We start from the raw sequence: 20347 nt of genomic DNA on the forward strand, positions 1-20347 counted from the left end.
TGGTGAGGAGCCCTCAGCTCCTCCAGCTCTGCAAATAAGCGTCTCCGCTTTTCCCTGGGTGTTTCTCGGAGAGCACGAGGCACGTAGCCTGTGAAAACAGCCCTTGATGGACCTCCAGCTCCTGTGAACACCAGTTCCTCACTGCCCAGAAAGCTACACTTGCTCGCACCGGGTGCAGACCTCGCTGTCTGTTCTTAATAAAGCTGTGTGCAGCTGGAGCGTTGCAGCACGCCATGTATTTGTGCTGAAACTCGACTTTCTTGGGGGGGATAGGACCAAGCGATCAATCATTCTCCTGCAGGAGCTGGCGAGGGGGAAGGCGGTGGGGTCTGTTCTGCTCGTTCCGTTATGGTAACGAGAAACGTGCTCTGCCTTATGCAAAACAGGCTCGGCTCCCTCCAAACGCTCCGGCCGGCCTTAAATTTGCCAACTCATTACAGCATAATGATCGAGAAAATCGCGTTTGCGGGTGGAAAGAAAAGAGCGGGCGGCCCGTCCCCGTTGCGAACGGGAGGCGGTGACATCAGGCACCTCCGGACCGACACGTCCCATTAAAAGGAAGGGCCTTATCTCACAGTTGGCCCCGAAGCGGCTGCAGGAGCGGGCTCTGACTCATGAAGGGTGTGCTGGGAATCTTCCTGCAAGCAGCGCGATGAACACATACTGTTTTCGCAGCACCTAGCAACATGGCAAACGCGCCAGATCGGCTCACGCTAAAACCACTGTAAATCTCAAGTCACTTTTCCTGGACCATCTGAAGGTGATGTGTAAAGCGCCGTTAACTTAGGGCTTGTCCGCATATGGAATGAATGGCTCCGGCAGAGCGGCTCAGCCGCGGAGCGTCCCGAGCGATGGTATGTGCGGACACGGTTGTTCCAGGACGTGAGAGCACCGTTCCAGCGTACATTAATCCGTTTAACTCTCTACGAGCAGGGGTGGCTGCTGCTCCGACAGAACGGCGACCGGCTCCCACGTGGAAGCAAGCAAGCCTCGTGCGGCAGCGTCGGTGCCGTTAACCCGCAGGTGCAGGCAAGCCCTCGGGCGTGCATAAACTATCTCCATCGCACCATCTTTGCCAGTAACAAATCTTAGAGCAGAAGTGAGGCAAATGGTTGTCTTATTCAGAATAAAGCTCTTAGGCCTGCACAGGTTTTTTTTTTTCCTTGATCAGTTAATGAGCTAAGGCTTCAAAGGTGCTCCGAACACAGTCTCTGAGAAACGGTGGGCCGTGCTCTGAGGCCACCAACCCGACCGCATAGGCACAAGCACATATGGCACGGGCAACCAGGTGGAACTTTAAATACAATTTTATTTCAGGTTTGCTATTGATGCACAAACAGCAGAGATCGATGTTTAGTATACATGGTATACACAAAGCAGCCAGTACGATCGGCATTTCCGTCCTTCTGCGCTACACTTTGCAAAAGAACCACACACCAGAAATCCCTCCCAACCCGTCCTTTCCCCCTTGAACGAGGATGACAGTTTCTCAGTGGCTTGGAAACCATCTGTTTGGTGGAAAGACACAAAACGGGCAGCTCCTCAGAACTCTGTTCCCAAACGAAAGCCCTGTAGGCTCGGCAGAAAATGGATGATACATTCATGGGAATGTAGACCTGGAAGGGGTTTCCTAGAACACAAAATTCAGTCCCCTGCTGTGCAAAGCAACCACAACATCTGCTCCTGGCCATATCAAGCGTTGTGGAGACTGAAAGCATTACTGTGCTCAACAAGGCATTGCATAAATTCATGGAGGATAGGTCCACAGACATTATCATAAGGAATTCACTAAGCTAGTGGAAAGGTCTATCAAGAAAAGGGTTGTGCTTCAGCTGTCCGGTTTCCTGAAATCTTTCCCACCGTACTCACTGCTGACCGCTGCCAGAGACAGGATAGGGTGCTTGATAAACCTTTAGACTGAGCCAGCCTGATAGTTACTCTGTTATTATCTTAAAACTAGGAATGTTGTTTGTTGTTGCTATTTGCATTGGAAAGCTGCTCCAGACCCTGCCAGGACCCTTTCCCCCATACATGCGCCCCCCCGCCAAGCAATAACAGGGATGCTGAAGGAGGGAAAGAGGATGAACTTGATGTGGTGCTACGTAGTCCAGTGTAGCCACCGCTGGGCTGTGATGCCCAGGCAACATGCCAATTGAGAGACCTTTGGGGCTGGTTAAAGGGCACAAGGAGTTTCCAGTGACCTTCACCTTTATGCACTGGAAGACCGAAGAGTGAAAGGATCCCTGATGATACGATCTGAGCCAGAGACTGGGGAAAAAAGAACCATTAAGGAGTCACTGTGAGGAGGATGTTGCATGAGGTAAGATACAGCCTCTGAGCAGAACAGGCATGATGCTACGTAACTGATAGAAGTCCATAATAAACCCTCACCTAAAAGCACCTGGATGGGAACCTGAGAGGGAATGGCTGGTCACAGATGCTCTGCAGCAGCAACAGGTTCGCCCTGTCCCCCTTTCCCCGTGCACCTAAACACTTCTGGTCCTGTTTCCTCCCTCAGAAGAGGCCAAGGACCTCAATTCCTCTTCCGCTCTCGCCATTCAAAAACAATGCCATGAAAGTTGCCACAGCTCAGGGCAGGGAAGTAGTGGGAGAATTTGCACCCACCTCTGTTAGATTTCAGCTCAGAATATCTCTAGGGGTTTAATGCAGGGGTGGGGGACAAAAACCCAAAACCCTGACCCAAAGTTTGGAGGGAAAAGGGCAGTAGGGTGTCTGGGCACAGCCTCTTGGTCCTTTTGGGCAGCAAGCACCACTTCCAGAGCAAAGTCAAATAGCAGCAACTTGTCAGGCTATTTCTGGTCCAATATGCTGGAGCACCATGCTGTGATACTACAGTACAGTTGCTTGTTGCCATCTGGAATTAAAGCCCAAGTCGCACTTCCATAACGATTTCCTTAAGCCCCAAAGGGCCTTAGGTATGCAGTTTACACCCTGCCCTGGACCAAGGTGTAAATGAGCATCCATCTGCGAACTGCTTGCCCAGTTAGCCAAGACACATTGCCAGCCCCCAGCCTCCCTACACCCTCTTCCCAAAGCACCGTAGGAGAACCCTGGCCTTATGAGAGGGCCCACTGGGAATAACACTGTCCCCACTGCACAAGGTTTACATCCAGGAAGAGGGAGGAGGTCAAAAATACAGAGTTAAGCACCATAAAATCTACATGGTTCAGATGATAAACATGAGGAGAAAACAAAAATAAAGCCACCACCCTGCAGCCCGGTACCGAGGTGCAGCTGAGGCTCTCTGGATAGCAGCGACGGTGTGTCCAGGCTGCGAAGTCGCTGCCAGCGAGCCCTGAAGGCGTCAGTTCCCGCGAGCCCCAGCGCCTCGCTGCACGGCTGGTTTGACAGTATAGTTTGCCATCATTGCATTGGTAATTCCTTTTGGTCCCGTTTAGTGCGAGTGTTCGGGGAGGTCAGGGAAGGGGGAGGAGGGCGGTAGCCTTAGCCCTGGGAAGACCAGCGATCTGTGCAATACAGGGACATCCTCTGCGTGTCCTTGGATCGATCCCAGGCAGCGATCTCCAGAGACCGCTCTGGCCCACGTTTCCCTCTGTCCCCCCGACTCTCAGCGTCGCCTGGTCGGCGGCAGGTTTCCGCGTAGTTCAGCAGCTTCGAGGTAGATGTTTATTCCTGCTCTGTCTCCGAGCAACCTGGTCTATAAAAACCGCACCGAGGCCCTCTCGCCTGGGCGCACTGGGAAGAGCGGGCGCATGCTCTTCCCATGCACAGGTCCTTTGTCCAGTTGATATGTGCTATGTAACAGACCCCTCGTCCTCGGACATCTCCCCCTCTCCCAACCCCTGGCTTCTGTTCCACCTTCAGCCATGCATCTCCAGCCAGAGAGACACCATGCCTTCTTCGGCAATGCTCCCAGCCCGCTCAACACGGCCGCAAGGTGCAGAAGTCCAGCTCCTGAGGCTTCCTCCTAAAATTGCAACTATCCCGGGGCAGGAGCTGCCCAGCTGGGGTCATGCATTTCAGCATGCGCCTCTTGAAGCCCCGGCCACATGTCTTGGAGCAGGGAGCCCAGGGACCCGCTTCCCACGTGGGGCAGGGGTCTCCGCATATCCTGACGTCGGCGGGCCGCTGGGCCACATCACACTCGGAGGCCAGCTGGCCATAGGAGTCACGGCAGGCCACTGCACGCTTCTGCAGCCCGTTGCCACAGGTGACGGAGCAAGCCTCCCAGCCTCCCGCTGCCCACTTGTAGGAGGGACGCTTGTAATTCGGCCTGCCCACATCCAAGCGGTTGGACAGGCTCAGGACGCTGTTGTTGAGGTCCGGAGAGCTCTTCCCCTCTTTCTTGTACGAGGACTTGTCCTCCTTGCTTTCCTTGGGCAGGTAGAAAGAGTAACGCACCCGAGGAGGAGTCATCTTCCCCACAGACAGCACCTCCAAAGTCAGGGGCTCTTGGATGGGCTTAAAGGCCTGGAGACTCTCGACAGCAGTGCCGGTGCCACTGTACCGCAGCACGCTGCCTTTCACCATCAGGTCCCTCTCCACGGCTGAGACAATGAAGTGCCCATTGAGCAGGTACTTGCCTTGCCCGTTCTTCAGCGCCAGGTAGTTATCATCGCTGATGAGCCCCTTGTAGCCTCGCTGCCTGATGTCGATGTTGGAGGCTCCCGCTGGGATGACCACCACAAAGTTATAGCCATGCCTGGAAGAGAAGAGCGGGCAAGCTGTCAGGCAGGGAGCTGGTGGGATGCCCCATCCCACTGGGAATGGGTCTTGCAAGCCTGGACCACTAGTGCTTGTGGAGCAGAGCTTGTTGCCTGCAGCGGAGGCACATGCTGCACTTCTCCCCCCACACTTCTGCCCATTGCAACCCCGTGCCAGCCTATGCTGTTTTGCAAAGCACTTCCTTGCACAACTGATACCCCAGCTCTTACCCTACAACTTCGTCTCAGCCTGAAGCTATGTAGCTACAGCCCTGAGATTTTTCCCATCCTAAAGCTGTCTTTTTTCCAGTTAGAGGTGCCAGAAGATCAATTTAAATCTCTTCTCTATGATGAGTTTCATCTAGACTAAAGTGACAACTGAGATCACCTAGATAGGAGAAGAGGCTTCAACTCTTCTGGCTCAGTAATATAAACGTATCTGAGATAATTCACGCAGCAGAAGCAGTACAACCCCATTAGCACATTAAATGTATCCTGCTGCTCCTCTGGAGCTAGCTCAGGCCTCTACACAGTGACTGAAACTGGAGCCTGGATAATTTGCTCAGGATGGGCTTAGCCTTATTGCCAGCTCCACAACCTTCCTTGTGTCCATCCCAAAAGGCAGAGCTAGGAAACAGCAAAGCCCAGGAGGTTGCCTCACACTTACATGGGTTTGGTGAATAAGCCTGAGACCTTCTTGCAGCTCTTGTTGTCTCCTCCACACACGCTGCATTTGTCAAATTTCTTCTTGGAGCCCAGCTTCCCGTCGCACCCCGCTTTGATGCATTTGCCCTGGACGCACACTGAGGTGGAGTCTGGGGAACAAGGGGTGCCATCCACAACCTGCATGATGTACCCCAGGATGAGAGGGTGAGAGGGAGCAAACCAAGGCATCACATTCCCCTGTGCTCACCTCACTGGTGCCCCAGCACTTGACCATCCATAGCTCAAGCTGAGTCTTCCCACTTCCAGCACACTGGTCTTGAGGGGGCATTAGCAGGCTCTGTAGCACATTTCCTCGTGCTCTGCCTTGCAGTCAGGCCTTTTGGGGCCTCTGAAAAGGTCTGTACGGTACTAAATCCCTTATCTGCTACACCTATATTATCTTATGTGTAGAGGGAACCTAGGGAACTGGCCTTGAGAAACTAGCTGCCTTGGAAAGACAGCTAATGCTAGTCCACTCAGTCCTGCGTCTGGCTGCCTGCCCAGGCTGGCACGCGAGCGTCACTTCCTCTAGTGCGCTGCCTAATTATCATCCTTTCTTCCAGCTTCTCATCAGGGGGCATATCCTAGACACTGCTTAACAACCCAGAGTAAGAGCAAATCCATCCCTCTAGTAAATAAGCCAATACAAACACGTTGATTTATACCAGCCCAGGATATGCTTGACGGATCCTCCCCAATCCTCCTGTGTGCTTCCCACTCCAAAAACCCAAGCAACGGCCAGCATTTTCCAGGTGCAACACTCACAGCTTCCCAGACAGAAAAACCAAAATACCAACAGCCCACCACACATCGGTACACTGGAGTTCTCTTATGGCTCTGACGCTGACCCTGGCTATGGTCATGGTCTTCCACTCTCACAAACCTTGGGTGCCAGCACGTAGAAGTAGCCCGTGCCGTTGGCCCGGCAGATGAGCTTGCATTTGTCTCGAGGTGAGACTCCGGAGTACTTGGGGACCCAGGAGATGGATGCGGTGAGGCGGTTGGTGCTGTGGCTGTAGCCGTTGAAAGCCTCACATTGCTCTTCTCGGAAGCTCTTCCCTGGCACTGGAAGAAATGAGGCACACGAAGGATCAGGACCAGGGCAGATGCTTTGAGCTAGTGCATGCTGCCACGCACAACGGCACCAGGGGACAGCCTGGTTCTCCAGCATGGATATATTGGGTTATTACAAGGTAGCACACACTGCAGCAGCAATGCTATCCCCTCTGCAAGAGTCAGTGTGTGCAGTCTCAGCACAGTGAGGTCAGTAAGTCTGGGGCTTTTTATGCCTCGCTGTGCAGTGTGACTACCCATGGATGCAGAGCGCAACGGTAGTGTAGTGCAAGTGGCAGGGTCACCTTTGACATTTTGGGGGATATTTTGGGGCATGTTTCTACCAGAGCACTCTGAAACAGTCAAAGAATTTGACATTTTGAGAATGGCTTTCCTCCTAGCCCACCCAAAGAGGCCGTTGCATTTTTTGACTTGCTGCAAGCTCAGGTCTGCTGTGGGGTGGGGGGTGAAATTCAGCTGCTCACTCTGGAGATGTGAGCAGTGCTTCTGCTCCCAAGTGAGTAGAGCAGAGAATTCCCTGCTGCTATGATGAGCTCGCCACTGCTCAGCTCAGGGGGGGGCATCTGCCTACCACCAACCCACACAACAAGCCAGGTTTTGACAATCCTCTCTCAACTCAGTGGCTTTAGATAGCTGATCCCACCCCTTACCTGCAGCAGAACAGGGGTCCAGGTTGCAGGAGCGGTACTTGACACGGACACCCTCACAGTACTTCCCTCCGCTGGCAGGCACCGGGTCGTTGCACTCCCGCTTGGCCAGCTGGACCCCACCACCACAAGTCCGCGAGCATTGGCCGTAGGGCGCCCACTTCCCCCAGCTGCCGTCCACCTGGCGGGAGACGGCACAGTGAGAAGCAGCATCTCCCTCGGCTCTGTCCCACTAGAGACATTTTTCCATTTGTTTCTTCCCCCTCTATTTGCTTTTGCACAGAGCTTGCCGTTTCCCCCCCTTGGGGACGTGACTTGGAGGTCACTAATAGGAGGAGGCCAGGCACTGCTCAGCTGGCGTCCGGGCAAAAGCCACCACGAGCTCAAGGCGATGCAGGGGGGGTGGTTCCAGGCTTCCCAGCAGCGCTGTCTTCCCCAGCGCGCGGCACGCGGGTACTCACCCTGTACTTACTGATGTTATGCCTCTCAACGCAGGTGCCCTTCAGGCAGAACCTCCCCTCGCCGCAGCTGGTGCCGTCCGCCCAGGGGAAGTGGCGGGTCTGGCAGACGATCTGGCCCCGGGCCTTGCCCGTGCACCAGAGCTTGGCGCAGTACTGCATGTAGGGGCAGGGCTTGGAGCCGGCGCCGAAGGCCAGCTCGCACTGCTGGTTCAGGCTGTAGCTGGCTCCCGGCAGGTCTTCAGGCAGCGAGATGGGCTTGGTGGGCTGGTCCAGCAAGCAGTCTCCTGCGGGAAGAGGGAGAGCTAAGGAAGGGGGCCGTGCACGAGGGAGACGGTCGCCGTGGGGAAACAGGAGCTCACCTCCCCTTGGGTGCCCGTACCCACGGGTTGACGGAGATTCGGGACAAGCCAGCCCAGCGCTCTGCCCTCTTACCCTGCCACCAGGATCTACTCCTACATCCCAGCCAGCCTGCATGTTATGGATACAGAATTTGTGCAAAAACAAGAAAAAAGAGATCCCCAAATGACTCCTTCTCTCGGTCGTGCTAGGTAAAACCAGGCTGGCAGTCACGGAGTAGACGTCGCTGCTAGTGACACCCCAGCACCAAGCAAGCCTGGCTGAAGATGAAACTCTTCCAAACTCACTATTTCCTTCAAGTTTCGTTTGGAGAGAGGGAAGAAAAGTTGCCCTACAGCCCATGATCATAACAGCTGTCCTCCACCAACAGCCCCAGCATTTTGCCACATTTGGGAGCAGATCTTGCTCTCCCTGCCCTGCACTCTGAGCCATGGGGCCAAGAAAGGAGGGGGACGAAGGCAAAAGTGGGACAGGCTGTCCCCCAGCAGAGGCTCTCCAGCCTCTCTCACCACCTTCTTCCTTGCTGGGAAACACTCCCCCGCATCTCCTTCATCTCCCCCTCTGCTCCAGTGGCACCTGTGTGGGGCTTGCAGGACTTCTGCATATTCCTTGCTAAGTGTCACCATGGCCTCACCATGGCCACTGTCGAGGAAGTCGGTGATGATGGCAGCACTGCAGGATGACCAGGGGTTGGCACGGTCAATCTGGATGAGGGTGGGCGACATCATGTGGTTGGTCTTCAGCTGGCCAAAGACCTCCTCGCAGGCCTTCACATTGTCGTGGGGCATGTTGAAGACGTGGCCTAGGGGAGGGCAACAGCATGAGCAATGTGGACCTGGCAGCAGGGTGAGCAGGGCAGGTCCCCTTGGTTTGCAAAGGGGAGACTGAGGCATGGAATGGGGGAGTCTCTTTCAGGGATTCATCTTGCAGACCAAGATGCAGTTTTCCTCCAAAGAGGGAGCTAGGATGAGGCTGGCTTGCTCTGATGTGATACATCGTGGCTATGTCATGTTAATGAACCCGTGCCTCAGTTTCCCCTTTTTGTGCTTTGAGCCCAGAGGTGCCCAGCCAATGCAGGGCTGCCTGTAGGAACTAGGGACAGCGACAGGGTCCAAGGGAGCCCCAGCCTCCCCCAGTGCCTTACCCAGCTCATGAGCCGTGGTGAAGGCAGATGGCAGCCCGTCGTCCTCGATGACGGAGCAGCTGCGCTTGGGGTCACACATGGTGCCCACGTCGGCCATGCCCAGCGTGTCACACGTGGTGGCACCGCACAGGTCCTGCAAGGCAGAGAGGCAAGAACTTAGCGTCAAGGCCAGATGTCCCAGCCTCCGTCATCTCTTGGCCCCGTTCCCCTGGGACATCAGCCTGCCAGAGCCAGGATGGAGACTGACCTCGGGGGGGGGGGGGAGGGGGAGGGAAGAAAGAAAAAAAAGCTGGAGGAGGCAGAGGGATGGGGAGCGCACGGCCCCGCTGCCAGGCTGCGTTGGCAGGAAACCTCACCCTAGCCCGGCCCCGGCTGAAATGGCATGGTTGCCTTTAACCCTGGCACTGGGGCTGCTTTTTATATATAGCATCCTTCAGCAGCCTCCGTGACAGTAACTTCCCCCTGAAGGCTCCTCTGGCCAGGGTGGAGCCCGGTTTGAGCACGGAGGAGTCAGCCTGGCCCCGGTCTTCAGCAAACTCAAGGGCCGGACCTAGAGCTCTCCAAATGCAATGGAAAGACATCTGGCCGTGGCTCACAGCTGATCCATATCGCAACTCCTTCCTCGGAATAAGAAGCCCCTGGACCAGGTCCACAGGTTACCAAGGTCAAGGGAAAGGCTTCTGTGTCTCCAACACGCTTTGCAAGCCCAGCTGAGTTAACTAGGCACTAGCCTAGCCTTTTATTCCAAACTCAGCAGAGTCCAACTTTTCTAGGGCTTGGAGAAGACATCAGAAGACTTCTGCCTCCCCTCCTGCACCATCTGAGCTTCAGAGGCAGCAGGAAGTATCAGATGACCGCAGGCTGCCAAAACCCCTGGGAGAAGCCCCAGAGTGCTGGAATTCTGCCCAAGGAAAATGTAGACTATCTGAAGCAGAGCTCGAGGTTTGCAGTGGTTCACTTCCAAAACCAAAGCAAGAACAGTCACGGTCACAAGCCTCTGAGACGGTTACCTCCAAGGCAAACCCAGCATGAGAGGTAGACGTGCTGTGTATGAAGAGCAAGGACCAGAAGAGTCTTGACCGGGCATGAAGGGTTTTGGTATACATCCAGGGAGGCTGAAGACCTTGGGACTGCAAGACCCAGAGCAGAGAGGGCAAGAGAGGTTGGGAACATGGCACTGGGGTGACTACAGAGCTGCAGGTAGGCTCTTTGCTCGGGACACACGTTTGAGCCTGGCACCCATGTACAGTGAAGCTGCTGAGATGAAGAGACCACAGGAATGACTGAGCAAGTGAGCAGGAGCAGGTTTATTCCCAGCTCTGGGGACAGCGATACGGTGGTCTATCTAAAGCCAAACCAGCCTGCCCCAAGGACATCTTCTGGCTTGATGAAGTGCAGCTGAAAGACCCTCAGGTTTCTGTGGAAAGCCAATGTGGAAATTGTGTGCGCATGACCCTCCTTAGGTGCCCTGTTGACACCTCACAGGAGACTTTGTTCTGGGGGTAACTAATTGCTCTTCATCCGAGCTTCTTCCCCTCTTGCTGCCTGCCTGGAGGCACGAACCTGGGCAGGTTTCTGGTCCTGTCTTTCCCCCCTGTTCCTCTGGGACTAAACAACTACCATGAAAACAGGAATAGGACCAATGCCCAAGTCACAGAGAAGGTCTCCGTCACAGGTCAGGAGAGATGCTTCTGTACAGAGCTACATCAGCCAAGACCAGAGGACACTCGTATACCCTGTCCAGTAGAGCAACCCCACCAGAACCCATGGGAGGTTTCCCAGCACTTTAAGAAGGAAAAGGAAAGTCTCTAAAACTCCCAAGGATTAACAGTCTTTGGACATCTGGGATCAGTTCCTAGGTTAGCACCAGCTCTCTGCATGGTTTTCGGCAGCTCTCTGTAGCCTGACACCGTTTCTTATCCTTAGGATAGAGCTGGTCTTTTCTTTCTCTCCTCTCTTGCCTGTCCCGTCCCTCTTGACCGGGAGCCTATCAAAGCAGGGGCTTTCTGGCATATATGTATGTGTGCGTAAGCTCTTCTCTCCAGACCCAGAGGTGCTAGTGCAAAGGATAAGGGCAGAGGAAAATCACTGCTTGAAGATACGCTGCTGTGGTGGCCTAGGAGCAGTAGCCTTGTCCTCAGATGCCCCCTTTCCTCTGCTCCACTCTCCTGAGGACAGCACGCCAGCTCTGCTGGCAGCCCTCCCTGCGCAGGGCTCGTTCAAAGCCTGCCCTCGGCCTCCTGCGTGCTTTTCTTCTAAGCAAGCAGTGCTGCACTTGCTTCTCCCTTTGCAATCAGCTCCCTTGCAGACCTCCCCCAGGCCCCATGCGAGTGTGGCGAGATGAAGAGCTTCCTGCAATTTTCCCACTGGTCTTCTGTGTTGGCAAGAGCGTTGGTCCCTGTCCCTCACCACCACTTCCAACCAGACCGCGAGTTGCACGGGGGGCCATCCATGGGGCAGGGGGCTGCTGTGGCTTTCCACATGAAAAGAAACGTAAGGGACTCGCCGGGGTGCTCCCCTACTATAAATAAGAGTGATTCATGCTCAAGTCTGGTCCAGCCAAAGCGCCTGGGTTGCTAGAAACCTCACATGAGTGGCTCTGCCAACATTTCCAAAGAGGTTTCCAGGCTGAAGACATTCCCAAGCAGTCAGGTTCAGCTATCAGTAAATAACAATCCCGACAATCTCGGAGAGCCCTGGCCAGGGCTGAGATGGCTTTAGCAGGAGACCTGTGGCTACAGAGTCAGGAGACAAAGCTGAGACTTTATTCTATGGAGAGGCAGAGCAAAGAAATGCCCGGCTCTGGGCTGGGACCAGCCCTGGCTGCTCTCTAGACCCCATGGCCTCGCAGGCTGCCCCAGCGCGATTCCCTTGCTCTCCAAGCCTTGTGCTTTGGGTTGGGGGCTGGCGTTTCTCTCCCCAGCTCCAGGCAGCCCTGGGCTAAGCCATCAAGCCCCAGAGAGCTTGCCCATCTCTGTGCACACCTGCAAGGAGCTGGTTGCTTGGGAAAGCAACGTTTGAACCCTCTGCCCTCTGAGGAGGGCCAACCATGCAGCAAGCTCTGGAGAGGTTTCAAAAAGCCTGGATTAGATGGTGCCATGAGCCAAGACACCACATCCACTTGCGGTGGTGACTGCCCTGCTGGGAAACCCTGCACGTAACTGGATTCAATTCTCCTTTGTGCAACGGGTTTCCCTTAAAAGCAGGGCCTGCCCTTCCACGCCACTGCGTCCTCGCTCTTGAACCCCATCACGGTGTGCGACAGCCCGACCCGCCGCACAAGGCGGGTGGCAGGACCTCCAATGTTAAAGCACAAGGGGCCAAGAGCGAGCCCCGAGGAAACGTGGGCTGGGCCACGTTTGGGAGCCCAGCTGTGCTGCCTGGGAGCAAGCGCACTGCAGCCCCACATCCCTGCCCGCGCTGCCATCGCCAGGTGGGGCAGGACCCTCCAAGCGATGAGGGCCCTGCTCCAAAACACCAGCAAGAGCCTTTGCTAGCAGCACACAGCAACCCTGAGCTAAGCGGAGGCTAAGCCCATACCCCTCGTGCCCTGGTCCTGCTCTCAGGGGGCATCCACCTGAGCCCCCCTTGCCGCTGCAGAGGCTGGGGTGACGGGCTGGGGGGGGAAGAGCACCGCTGGGATGGAGGCAAGAGGCAGGCCGCTCGCTTCTCCCTGCTCATTGCTCTTTTAAGAGTTCCTGTTTCCTAGCTGGCGCCGCGAGCTCTTGGCTCGCAGCCTAACACCTGCACTGACACACTGACCCACTTCTTGCTCTGAACCTTGTCTGCTGACTGCAGGGATGGATTAACAAGCAGCTCCTAACGGGCCCTCGCTGACCCCCGGGACTGGCTTCAAATCCCAACCGCAGCCTCCGAGGGGCAGCCCGCTTTGAGCGGCCAGGCAGCAGTCTCTGCTCTAACAAGGGGGTCCTGACCCCCCCAGAATGGCTCTTTCAGCCTTGCCGGCGGTCCAGGCTGCTCAGGGAGGTCAGCAGAGCAAGGCAACTACGCGAGGCGCTGCAGAGAGGAGCCAGAGAAACCAGAGGAGAGGCTAGGCAGGAGCTCACCGAGGAACGATGCCCAGGAGCGAGGAGAGGGACTGGAGCTGTAGAGGGAAGGAGAGAGAAATGCAAGAGGACTGAGGTGGGCAAAGGCAGGCACTGATCTGCAAGGGGCCAGCACTCTCTGTGCTCTGTTCACCATCGCAGATGTCCACGGCTGCCGGCACAATAAAGGGAATAAAGGCTTTGAGCCCTTCTCCAAACTCCCCAGCACTCAGGACCAGGGATGCTCAAGCCTAGGGCCTGGATGCAAAGCACAGTGTGAAGCCCAGGAGAGTGCTGCTTCAAGAGAGACCACGAAGAGTCTATCATCATTCATGAACGTCCAGTGTTTGGACTCCAGCCATTTCTCAGACAGGACCTCTGAAGCACAGAGAAGCGAAGGGAGCAGAGAAGCCGACTCCATGAATGAGCAGGGCTGGGAACTCAGGTATCCAGGCACTAACAGCTAACCCATCCTCTGCAAGGAGATGGCCAAAAATTAAACCAGAATAAAACACAGAGACACAACTCGCAAGGCAACAGCAGAGGTGTTCCCTTTGCCAACAGGCTCCGTCATCCCTATGACACTCTGCTCTTTCCCTAGTAGTATTGGAGATTTCCTGCATTGGAGATTTCTCCTGCAAGCAGGAGATTTTTCCTGCCAGGCTTAGCTTCATTTTTGGGCATTTTCCAAATGTTTTTCTTCATTGCCTTGCAGACGTTTCTGTCAGCTGTGGGGAACCTTACATTAGTTTGCATAGTCAGAGGACAGGTCATCTCTTCTCCACAAACACTCTCACACCTGTTGAGACTTTCCACTAGCAGCCACGTGTCCAAAGCAGCCCCCAAAATCTAAGTTCCCCAGCCTTGAATTACAGAGTGTGGGTTTCCAAACTCCCTCCTGATGTCTGCAGCATCGGAGGCCAGAGCAATATGCTCCTTGGTGCAATGTTCCTTCAGTCTTACAGCAGCCCAAAGGCATTCAGCAAACCTTTGTGTTCATAGCTAGCAGACAACGAGCCAGACAAAGCAACGGAGCATCAGGTTCAGGACGGGTGGGAAGCACAGCCAAGACGTTAGCCTCAGTCTGGGAAGCTATTTCCACGCTGCGCAGGTGCTGCACAAGAGGCAAAGGGCTCTGTGCTCCTCCAACAAGAGCCAGCTAAGGTAGGAAGGTGAAGGTCCCTTGTCCATGGTTGCTGACAGATCCATACTGACCAGCTTAGCAAGACTGAGCTCCCTGAAGAGAAATCCACAGTCCAGCAAAACTGACATCACCAGGAGCAGGAGCACCCAGTGCCAGAGCGAGAGGACAGCCCCATTCATCAGCAAGCTGTTGACACAACTGGAAACTGCCTATCAATTGGACTTGAAGTGAAATTAAAGTTGAGGCTTATGTAACAGCTCTTTGGCAGGGAGATAAACTCTGGGGTATCAGGAGACCACAGATGGATGCATTCAAGAAAGGCAGATGTCTCCTTGAGTGTATGCCTCTGCACTGAGCTTGCCTTGGGATTTCAGGAATGGACGGTTTAGCAATGTGCAAAAAATGTAGCCTAGCCGTGATTTGCACTTCAGGATAGAGCAGCTTTCACATCCCTGGGAACAGATTTGTCCCACGTGTAACTCCAGTGACCTCACCAGGTTTCCACCAGAGATGTAGCTGGCTCATCCCAGCGGCAGTGTCAGACTTCCTCTTTTTTGCAAACACCCAACCCAGATCGGACCTGCTCCAGCAGGCCAGAATTGAATCCCTGCCTGTGCTCCTGCAAGATTTATACCCAGCCAGAGGACACAGCCCCTGCTTGCAGTGGGACAGAGAGAACGGCAGGACTGAGCTCTCACACGTCTTACACAGCATCATTACTGCTCCGGGACCACATGCTAGCGATGGTTGAACAGAGCTGGAATCGATCTTTCCCTCCTGTGAGCACTTGGCTTGGAAAGAAGTTTTGGGAATGACCTCACTGCTTTCAAAAGGGGAGTTCCTGACCTGTCCCTAGTCCACAAGGAAGGATATCTGGGCAGTGACAGTGGAAAGAGAGGATGCAAGTTGTCATTGCTGGCAAAACCTGCTGTACTTTCTTCTCTGCTCCCATCACCGATTTCCATGATGAAGCGTGACCTGTCCCCTTCAAACTGGGCTCTTCCTTCCCTCCCATTAGCAATTTGGGGATCCAAGGCTGAAATATCCCAGCTCAGCACCACGTAGATGTCAGTACTGAGACAGAACCAGTTCTCCTTTCCCAGAGAAAACCCTCCTGATCTGAAGAGGAAAAATACTTCATCTGACCCAAGTAGATATTAAGGGGAATAGCAAAAACACAATCCAAGCTGCTGTGCTTTGGCATTTCCCAATTATCCTCATCCTGTGGTAGTAATCACACTGTGCCAGATGTAAGCTGGAGAAGGCTCCAGAGCCCTTGCAAAAGCACTAGCCAGGAGCAAAAAAAGGCAAAAGCAAATGCAAAGACCCCAAGTGATGCCTGCTGGCTGACACAGGCTTCCGGTACTGAACCTGCCAGGTACAGTATTTCTAGCAAGAAATAGGGAATGGGGAAACACAAGTTCTCTATGGATTTCTCATCCATCCATGAGGAGCCTGGGTGAGTGCTGAGCAGAAATTGCTCCCCAGGGCCATGTATATCCCTAAGAGGAAACCCGTGGAAATGAGTAATATCTCCACCAGCCCAGCCACCTCTGATCAGCACCATCTCGAAGAGACTGAGCGGCTCAGGAAAGCCTCATTTTCCCACTTGGCGCTGATGTCTGCACCCCCGCATGGATGCAGCCTGCTCCTAGCAGTGGGGGACACTGTTCCCCAGGACTGCGAGGGCTGGATATGCCTCCCCAACCTCTAGCGCTTTTCCTCCAGCACTGACTTTGGTCCATGCTAAGCCATCAGTGCGGATTGGAGAGCTCCAGCTCCCCAGGAGGACCCCGCACCTCAGTCAGAGGAAGTGGGGAGAGGCTCTCTTGGCAGGTGACATAGCAAGCTGTGCTGGGCGAGCTTGTCCTAGGCAAGGGGGAAGTGGGGCCATGCTCAGCTGGCCCCACTCCTCCTCTTCTGGGCTCATACCCCACATTTCTGGGTGGCTGCTGCTTTGTGCCAGAGCTGCTGGGTGCTGGCTGCCAAGGCTGCAGCCAGCAGGGTGGGGGGTGTCTCCCTGCTCCTTGGGGAAGGATGGGCTAATTTCTGAGTATGGTGACAACCTGGCTTTGCCCACCTCCTGGCCTCACTAAGCCCCTCCACCAGGGCTTTCACTGGACTGCTGGTCAAAGCATGCCCAGAGAACAGCACCAGGCTAGCTCAGCAGCTTGGTCCACACCTTCACTCCCTCCTGCAACCTGCATCCAAGCCCTTGAGGAAGTCTGACCCGGACAGCATGGGTGGAGGGCTTGCTATTCCTTGGCAAATTGGGATCAGGCCAGCAGAGATGCACATAGTGGAATCTCCTCCAGCCACAACATGCATTGGAGGTGGGATGTGAGGGGCTGCAGCCAGCAGGAGCAGGGATGGCCAGGAGGTACAGTGTAATGTTGGGCTCTTGGAGCAGCTCTGCTGGCTCATCCCCCCACCCCAGGGTCTGCACCCACCTGCTTGGTGAAGAGGATGGCAGTGTCCCAGTACTCAGGGTGCTTGTCGCTGACTTTGTTCCACTTCTTCTGCCAGGCGCAGAAGTTGCGCAGGGTGAGGGCAGCGTTGCTGGTGACTTTGGGCCCTTTGTCATCTTGCCCGATGATGAGGAACTTGACAACAACAATGTTGATGGGGTTGCGGATGCTGGGGTGCTTGTAGAGCCGGGCAGCCGTGGCCATGAGGGTGAGCAGGTAGTGCTGGAGGTCGTCGCCGTGGAACTTCACCATGGACTCGTCGGCCACCACCAAGGTCTCCACGTAGCGGGGGACAGAGACAAAGCGCTTGGCCCGCCCGCCCTTCCCGGGGGGCCTGGCCTCCTCCGACGGCTCGCGGGCCCGGTACTTGTCCAGCGCCTGGAGGATGCCGGGGTTGAGGCCGGAGCCCACGGCGCAGCGCGACGCGGCGGCTCCGGCGCGGCGGCGTTGCAGGCGGTGGGCGCCGTCGGGGCCGCCGCTCGCCAGCGGGCTGATAACGTACTCGGCGCCGCGGTAGCCGAAAGCGCCGCGGAGCCCCCCGCAGAGGCTGAGGGCGGCGAAGGAGTCGCGGTCGCCGTTGACGGCGCCGGAGTAGAAGCAGCGGCGGAGGCCGGGGCGGCGCAGGCGGGCGGCGGCGGGCGCGGCGCCCAGGTAGTGCGCGGCGAAGGCGGGCGCGATGAAGTGCGCGTCCGGGGCGAGGTGCAGGTAGAAATCCTCGCCGAAAGCCGAGAGCTGGAAAACCACCGCCGGGCCGCGGCGCGGCTCGTCGGGGCCGCCCCTGAAGTACGGCCGCCCGTTGATGTCGGGGTCCAGGCGCCGCGGGGTCACCACCGCCGTCTCCGCGGGGGACCCCGGCGAGGGCAGGCTCCGCGCCGTGCCCGGCAGCAGCAGCAGCAGCAGCAGCGGCGGCGGCGGCGGCAGCAGCAGCAGCGGCAGCAGCAGCAGCGGCGGCGGCATGGCCCCGGCAGGCTCAGACCGACGGGCAGGCGGGCGCGGGCATGGGGAGAAAGCAGAAGGAAAAGGCTCGCCCCCTCCACCGCCCGCCCCGGCCCGCGCTCCCTCCCTGCCAGAAACTAAGCGAGAGGCCGAAAAGGAGCGGTGCGAGCGCGGTGCGAGCCGCCTGCCCCGCCGCTACCTGCCTTGTGGGGCGCATCGGGTTTATATACCGCGGGGCCGGGGGGGAGCGGGGCGCGGCTTGGCCCCGCCGCAGCCACTCCGGTGCGGGGGGCCGGGAGCGCCGGGAGCTCCCGGAGCGCGGCCGCGGCAGCGCCGGCGGCGGGGCCGGAGCAGCGCCGGAGCTGCGGGAGCTGCGGGAGCGGGGCCGGGAGCGCCGGGAGCGGGGCCGGCAGCAACGTCGGGAGCTGCGGGAGCGGGGCCGGGAGCTGCGGGAGCGGGGCCGGCCCCGCGGTGCTGTCCGCTCCGCCCGGCGCTGCGGGGCCACCCCGCGGGGGATGCAGCAGGGCAGCACCTCGGAGGGCTCCCCCGAAAAGAAAAACCTTCTGCCCTCCTAAAAACCTCTGCCTGGCAGCAGAGCTGGGGTTCCTCAGCTTCCCCCCGGTGCCCCAGGAGCACGACCCTGCAGCCCCCCGGGGATACTCCAGTGTCCCGAGCTCCTCGCCCTGGTGTCCCCCTGCTTGATCCTGCTCTAAACTCAGGGGCAAGGGCGAGGCTGCCTGGTGAATCCGGTCTTTCCCACAAAGCTGCTGGTGGTGCATGTGGCTCTGGCTGAGGCAGGGGTGTGCAGTGGCACGGGGGAAGAAAGGGTCCTCTGCTCTGTGCTGGTATTCGGGCAGGGTCCTGTTCAGCAGGGTGGGAGCCTGCATGCTATGTGCTGTCTGAAGATTGTGCTCTTGCACTTGTCCAGGAAGATGCTAGTCTGATCTACACAGCCCAGGTGAGCCTAGCACCAAGGTCTGGACCGTGTCCCACGACCTGGCAGAGACGTGCCTTCAGATCTGCCTGCCAGCTGGGCGAAACCCTGCCCTGCCCTGGGTTTTGTGCCTCCCTGCTCTCCTCTCCCCAGGGGACCAACTTCTGGCTGTATCACATCCCTCGCTACCCTTCCCCAGGCCCGTCCAGATGCTCTAACCAGAGAGCAAAGGGGAGACTTCCACTCCTCAGGGATGGCTCAGCCTCCCACACCCCCACAGCCACCAAAGGAAGCGCTCTATATGCCCAGTGCAGAGACCCATCTTGTCCTCACCCCTGGGACCCTAGGACATGCTGAGGAGTGCATGGGCAGAGGGGGTCGTCCCCTCCAGTCCTGTGCCCACCAAACACACTGTGATCGTCAGGGCAGTATTTGGGGCCAGGAAGAGTTGATGGGAGGTAGAAGACTGCATCATGGGCAGGACAGCTAAAAGGAGAAAAACGAAGAGGCCTCAGCAACTGTCTGTGACTAAGGAATAGATTTATTGCCTGTGATAAGCACACAGACATCCCAAGCAGTTGTGCAGGAGGAACAGGCTAGCCCTTGGGAGATTCACGGTGCACGTGGCAGCGGCTCCGCAGGCAGACAGTGCAGGGCACTACGAAGGGGTGCTCCCTGCCCAAGGAGCTGCCGCTTGCTCTCCTTTCCAACAGCCTGTCTTGGTTTAATGGTAAATTAAGGCCTTCTTGTAGACATGCTGATTCTGATGCAATTTCAGGCCTTGACAAAGACTGCAAGTGCAGCATATGAGTTTGTGCATATATGGAACATAAACCAAAAGTGCTGCTTAAGGCACCGAGCCCACAGCCTGCAGCCTGGCCTGTGTCAGTGCCAGTGCTCAGTGGCTTGCCACCAGGCTGCTTGATGCTGTGCCTTGAAGCTGAACTTGTGACCCCAAAACCACTTGACTTCGTTGGGCTCAGTGAGTCAGGGTGGGTTGTCTGCTGGCCAAAATGCAATGTCTCCGGGGCCCTGTGAGTCCCACTGATAAGATTACAAAGGTAAAAAGGGCAGCAGCAACGAACGGATTCACAAGGGACTAGATGTGGGCTTGAGCAGCTCCAGCTACCAGAAGGGACCAGTCCTTGGCCCAGCAATCCAGCTCCCAAAGCCCTGAGGACCCAGGGGTGCATGCTGCCCTCCGGGGCACCTCAGGTGGACGATGGACGCAGTGGAAGGAGCCAGGCTGAGCCCTTCTCGCTGCATTGCCTTCCTTTAGCCCTGGATGCCAGTGGCTTGCCCAGCACTCAGGGCCCGGAGGAAGGGATCGTAGGAGACAGTAGTCCACACACAGCCTTTTCATCAGCTTGGCCTTGTCCCTCTGCTCTGCCTTCTCATTGCATGGCCCTGGCTAGCTCCCAAATCCACTTTTCCAGCCAAAGACCAACGTGCTGGTGATCCTGCAGGCAGAAAGCTCTGCCTAAGCACCTTGATCCCATGCGGAGCAAAGCTTTCTTTTTCTTTTTCTTTTTTTTTTTTTTTTTTTGGGGGGGGGTTGTTCCTGTGTGGAGACAAGGAGGCTGTTTTGCTTCCTCTTCTCTCTGCCTCTGCTCTGTTTGTTCTTTGCAGCCGTGTGTTTAAAGACAACAAAATGTCTTTGCTGTGACACGTGACACACAGGCAGCAGTGGTTTCACGACTGCTTGCTGGGGGCCAGGCAGCGCCTGGTGTGCAGCACAGGGGAAAG

General features: G+C 56.5%; 1 protein-coding gene across 1 annotated transcript; it reads right to left on the reverse strand.

Annotated features, from left to right (window-relative positions):
* Positions 1-1289: 1289 nt before the first annotated feature.
* ADAMTS15 (ADAM metallopeptidase with thrombospondin type 1 motif 15) lies at positions 1290-17849 on the reverse strand. The gene is made up of 8 exons (XM_062594457.1): positions 16714-17849; positions 9074-9206; positions 8564-8731; positions 7573-7856; positions 7115-7292; positions 6274-6455; positions 5353-5528; positions 1290-4684 (listed from the first exon to the last, which is right to left on the reverse strand). Exons 1-8 carry the CDS (start codon positions 17686-17688, stop codon positions 3904-3906), a joined length of 2877 nt encoding a protein of 958 aa, XP_062450441.1. The 5' UTR covers positions 17689-17849; the 3' UTR covers positions 1290-3903.
* Between the last annotated feature and the right edge of the window lie 2498 nt (positions 17850-20347).

The sequence above is a fragment of the Rhea pennata genome, chromosome 24 (assembly GCF_028389875.1).
Source record: "Rhea pennata isolate bPtePen1 chromosome 24, bPtePen1.pri, whole genome shotgun sequence".
NCBI classification, from domain to species: Eukaryota; Metazoa; Chordata; class Aves; order Rheiformes; family Rheidae; genus Rhea; species Rhea pennata.

Coding starts and splice junctions, on each gene's coding strand:
- ADAMTS15 (XM_062594457.1), bottom strand. CDS start 17,688: ATGCCGCCGCCGCTGCTGCTGCTGCCGCTGCTGCTGCTGCCGCCGCCG. Junction 9,207..16,713: donor CCATCCTCTTCACCAAGCAG/GTGGGTGCAGAC, acceptor TCTGCCTTGCAG/GACCTGTGCGGTGCCACCAC. Junction 6,456..7,114: donor GGACCCCTGTTCTGCTGCAG/GTAAGGGGTGGG, acceptor CATTTCTTCCAG/TGCCAGGGAAGAGCTTCCGA.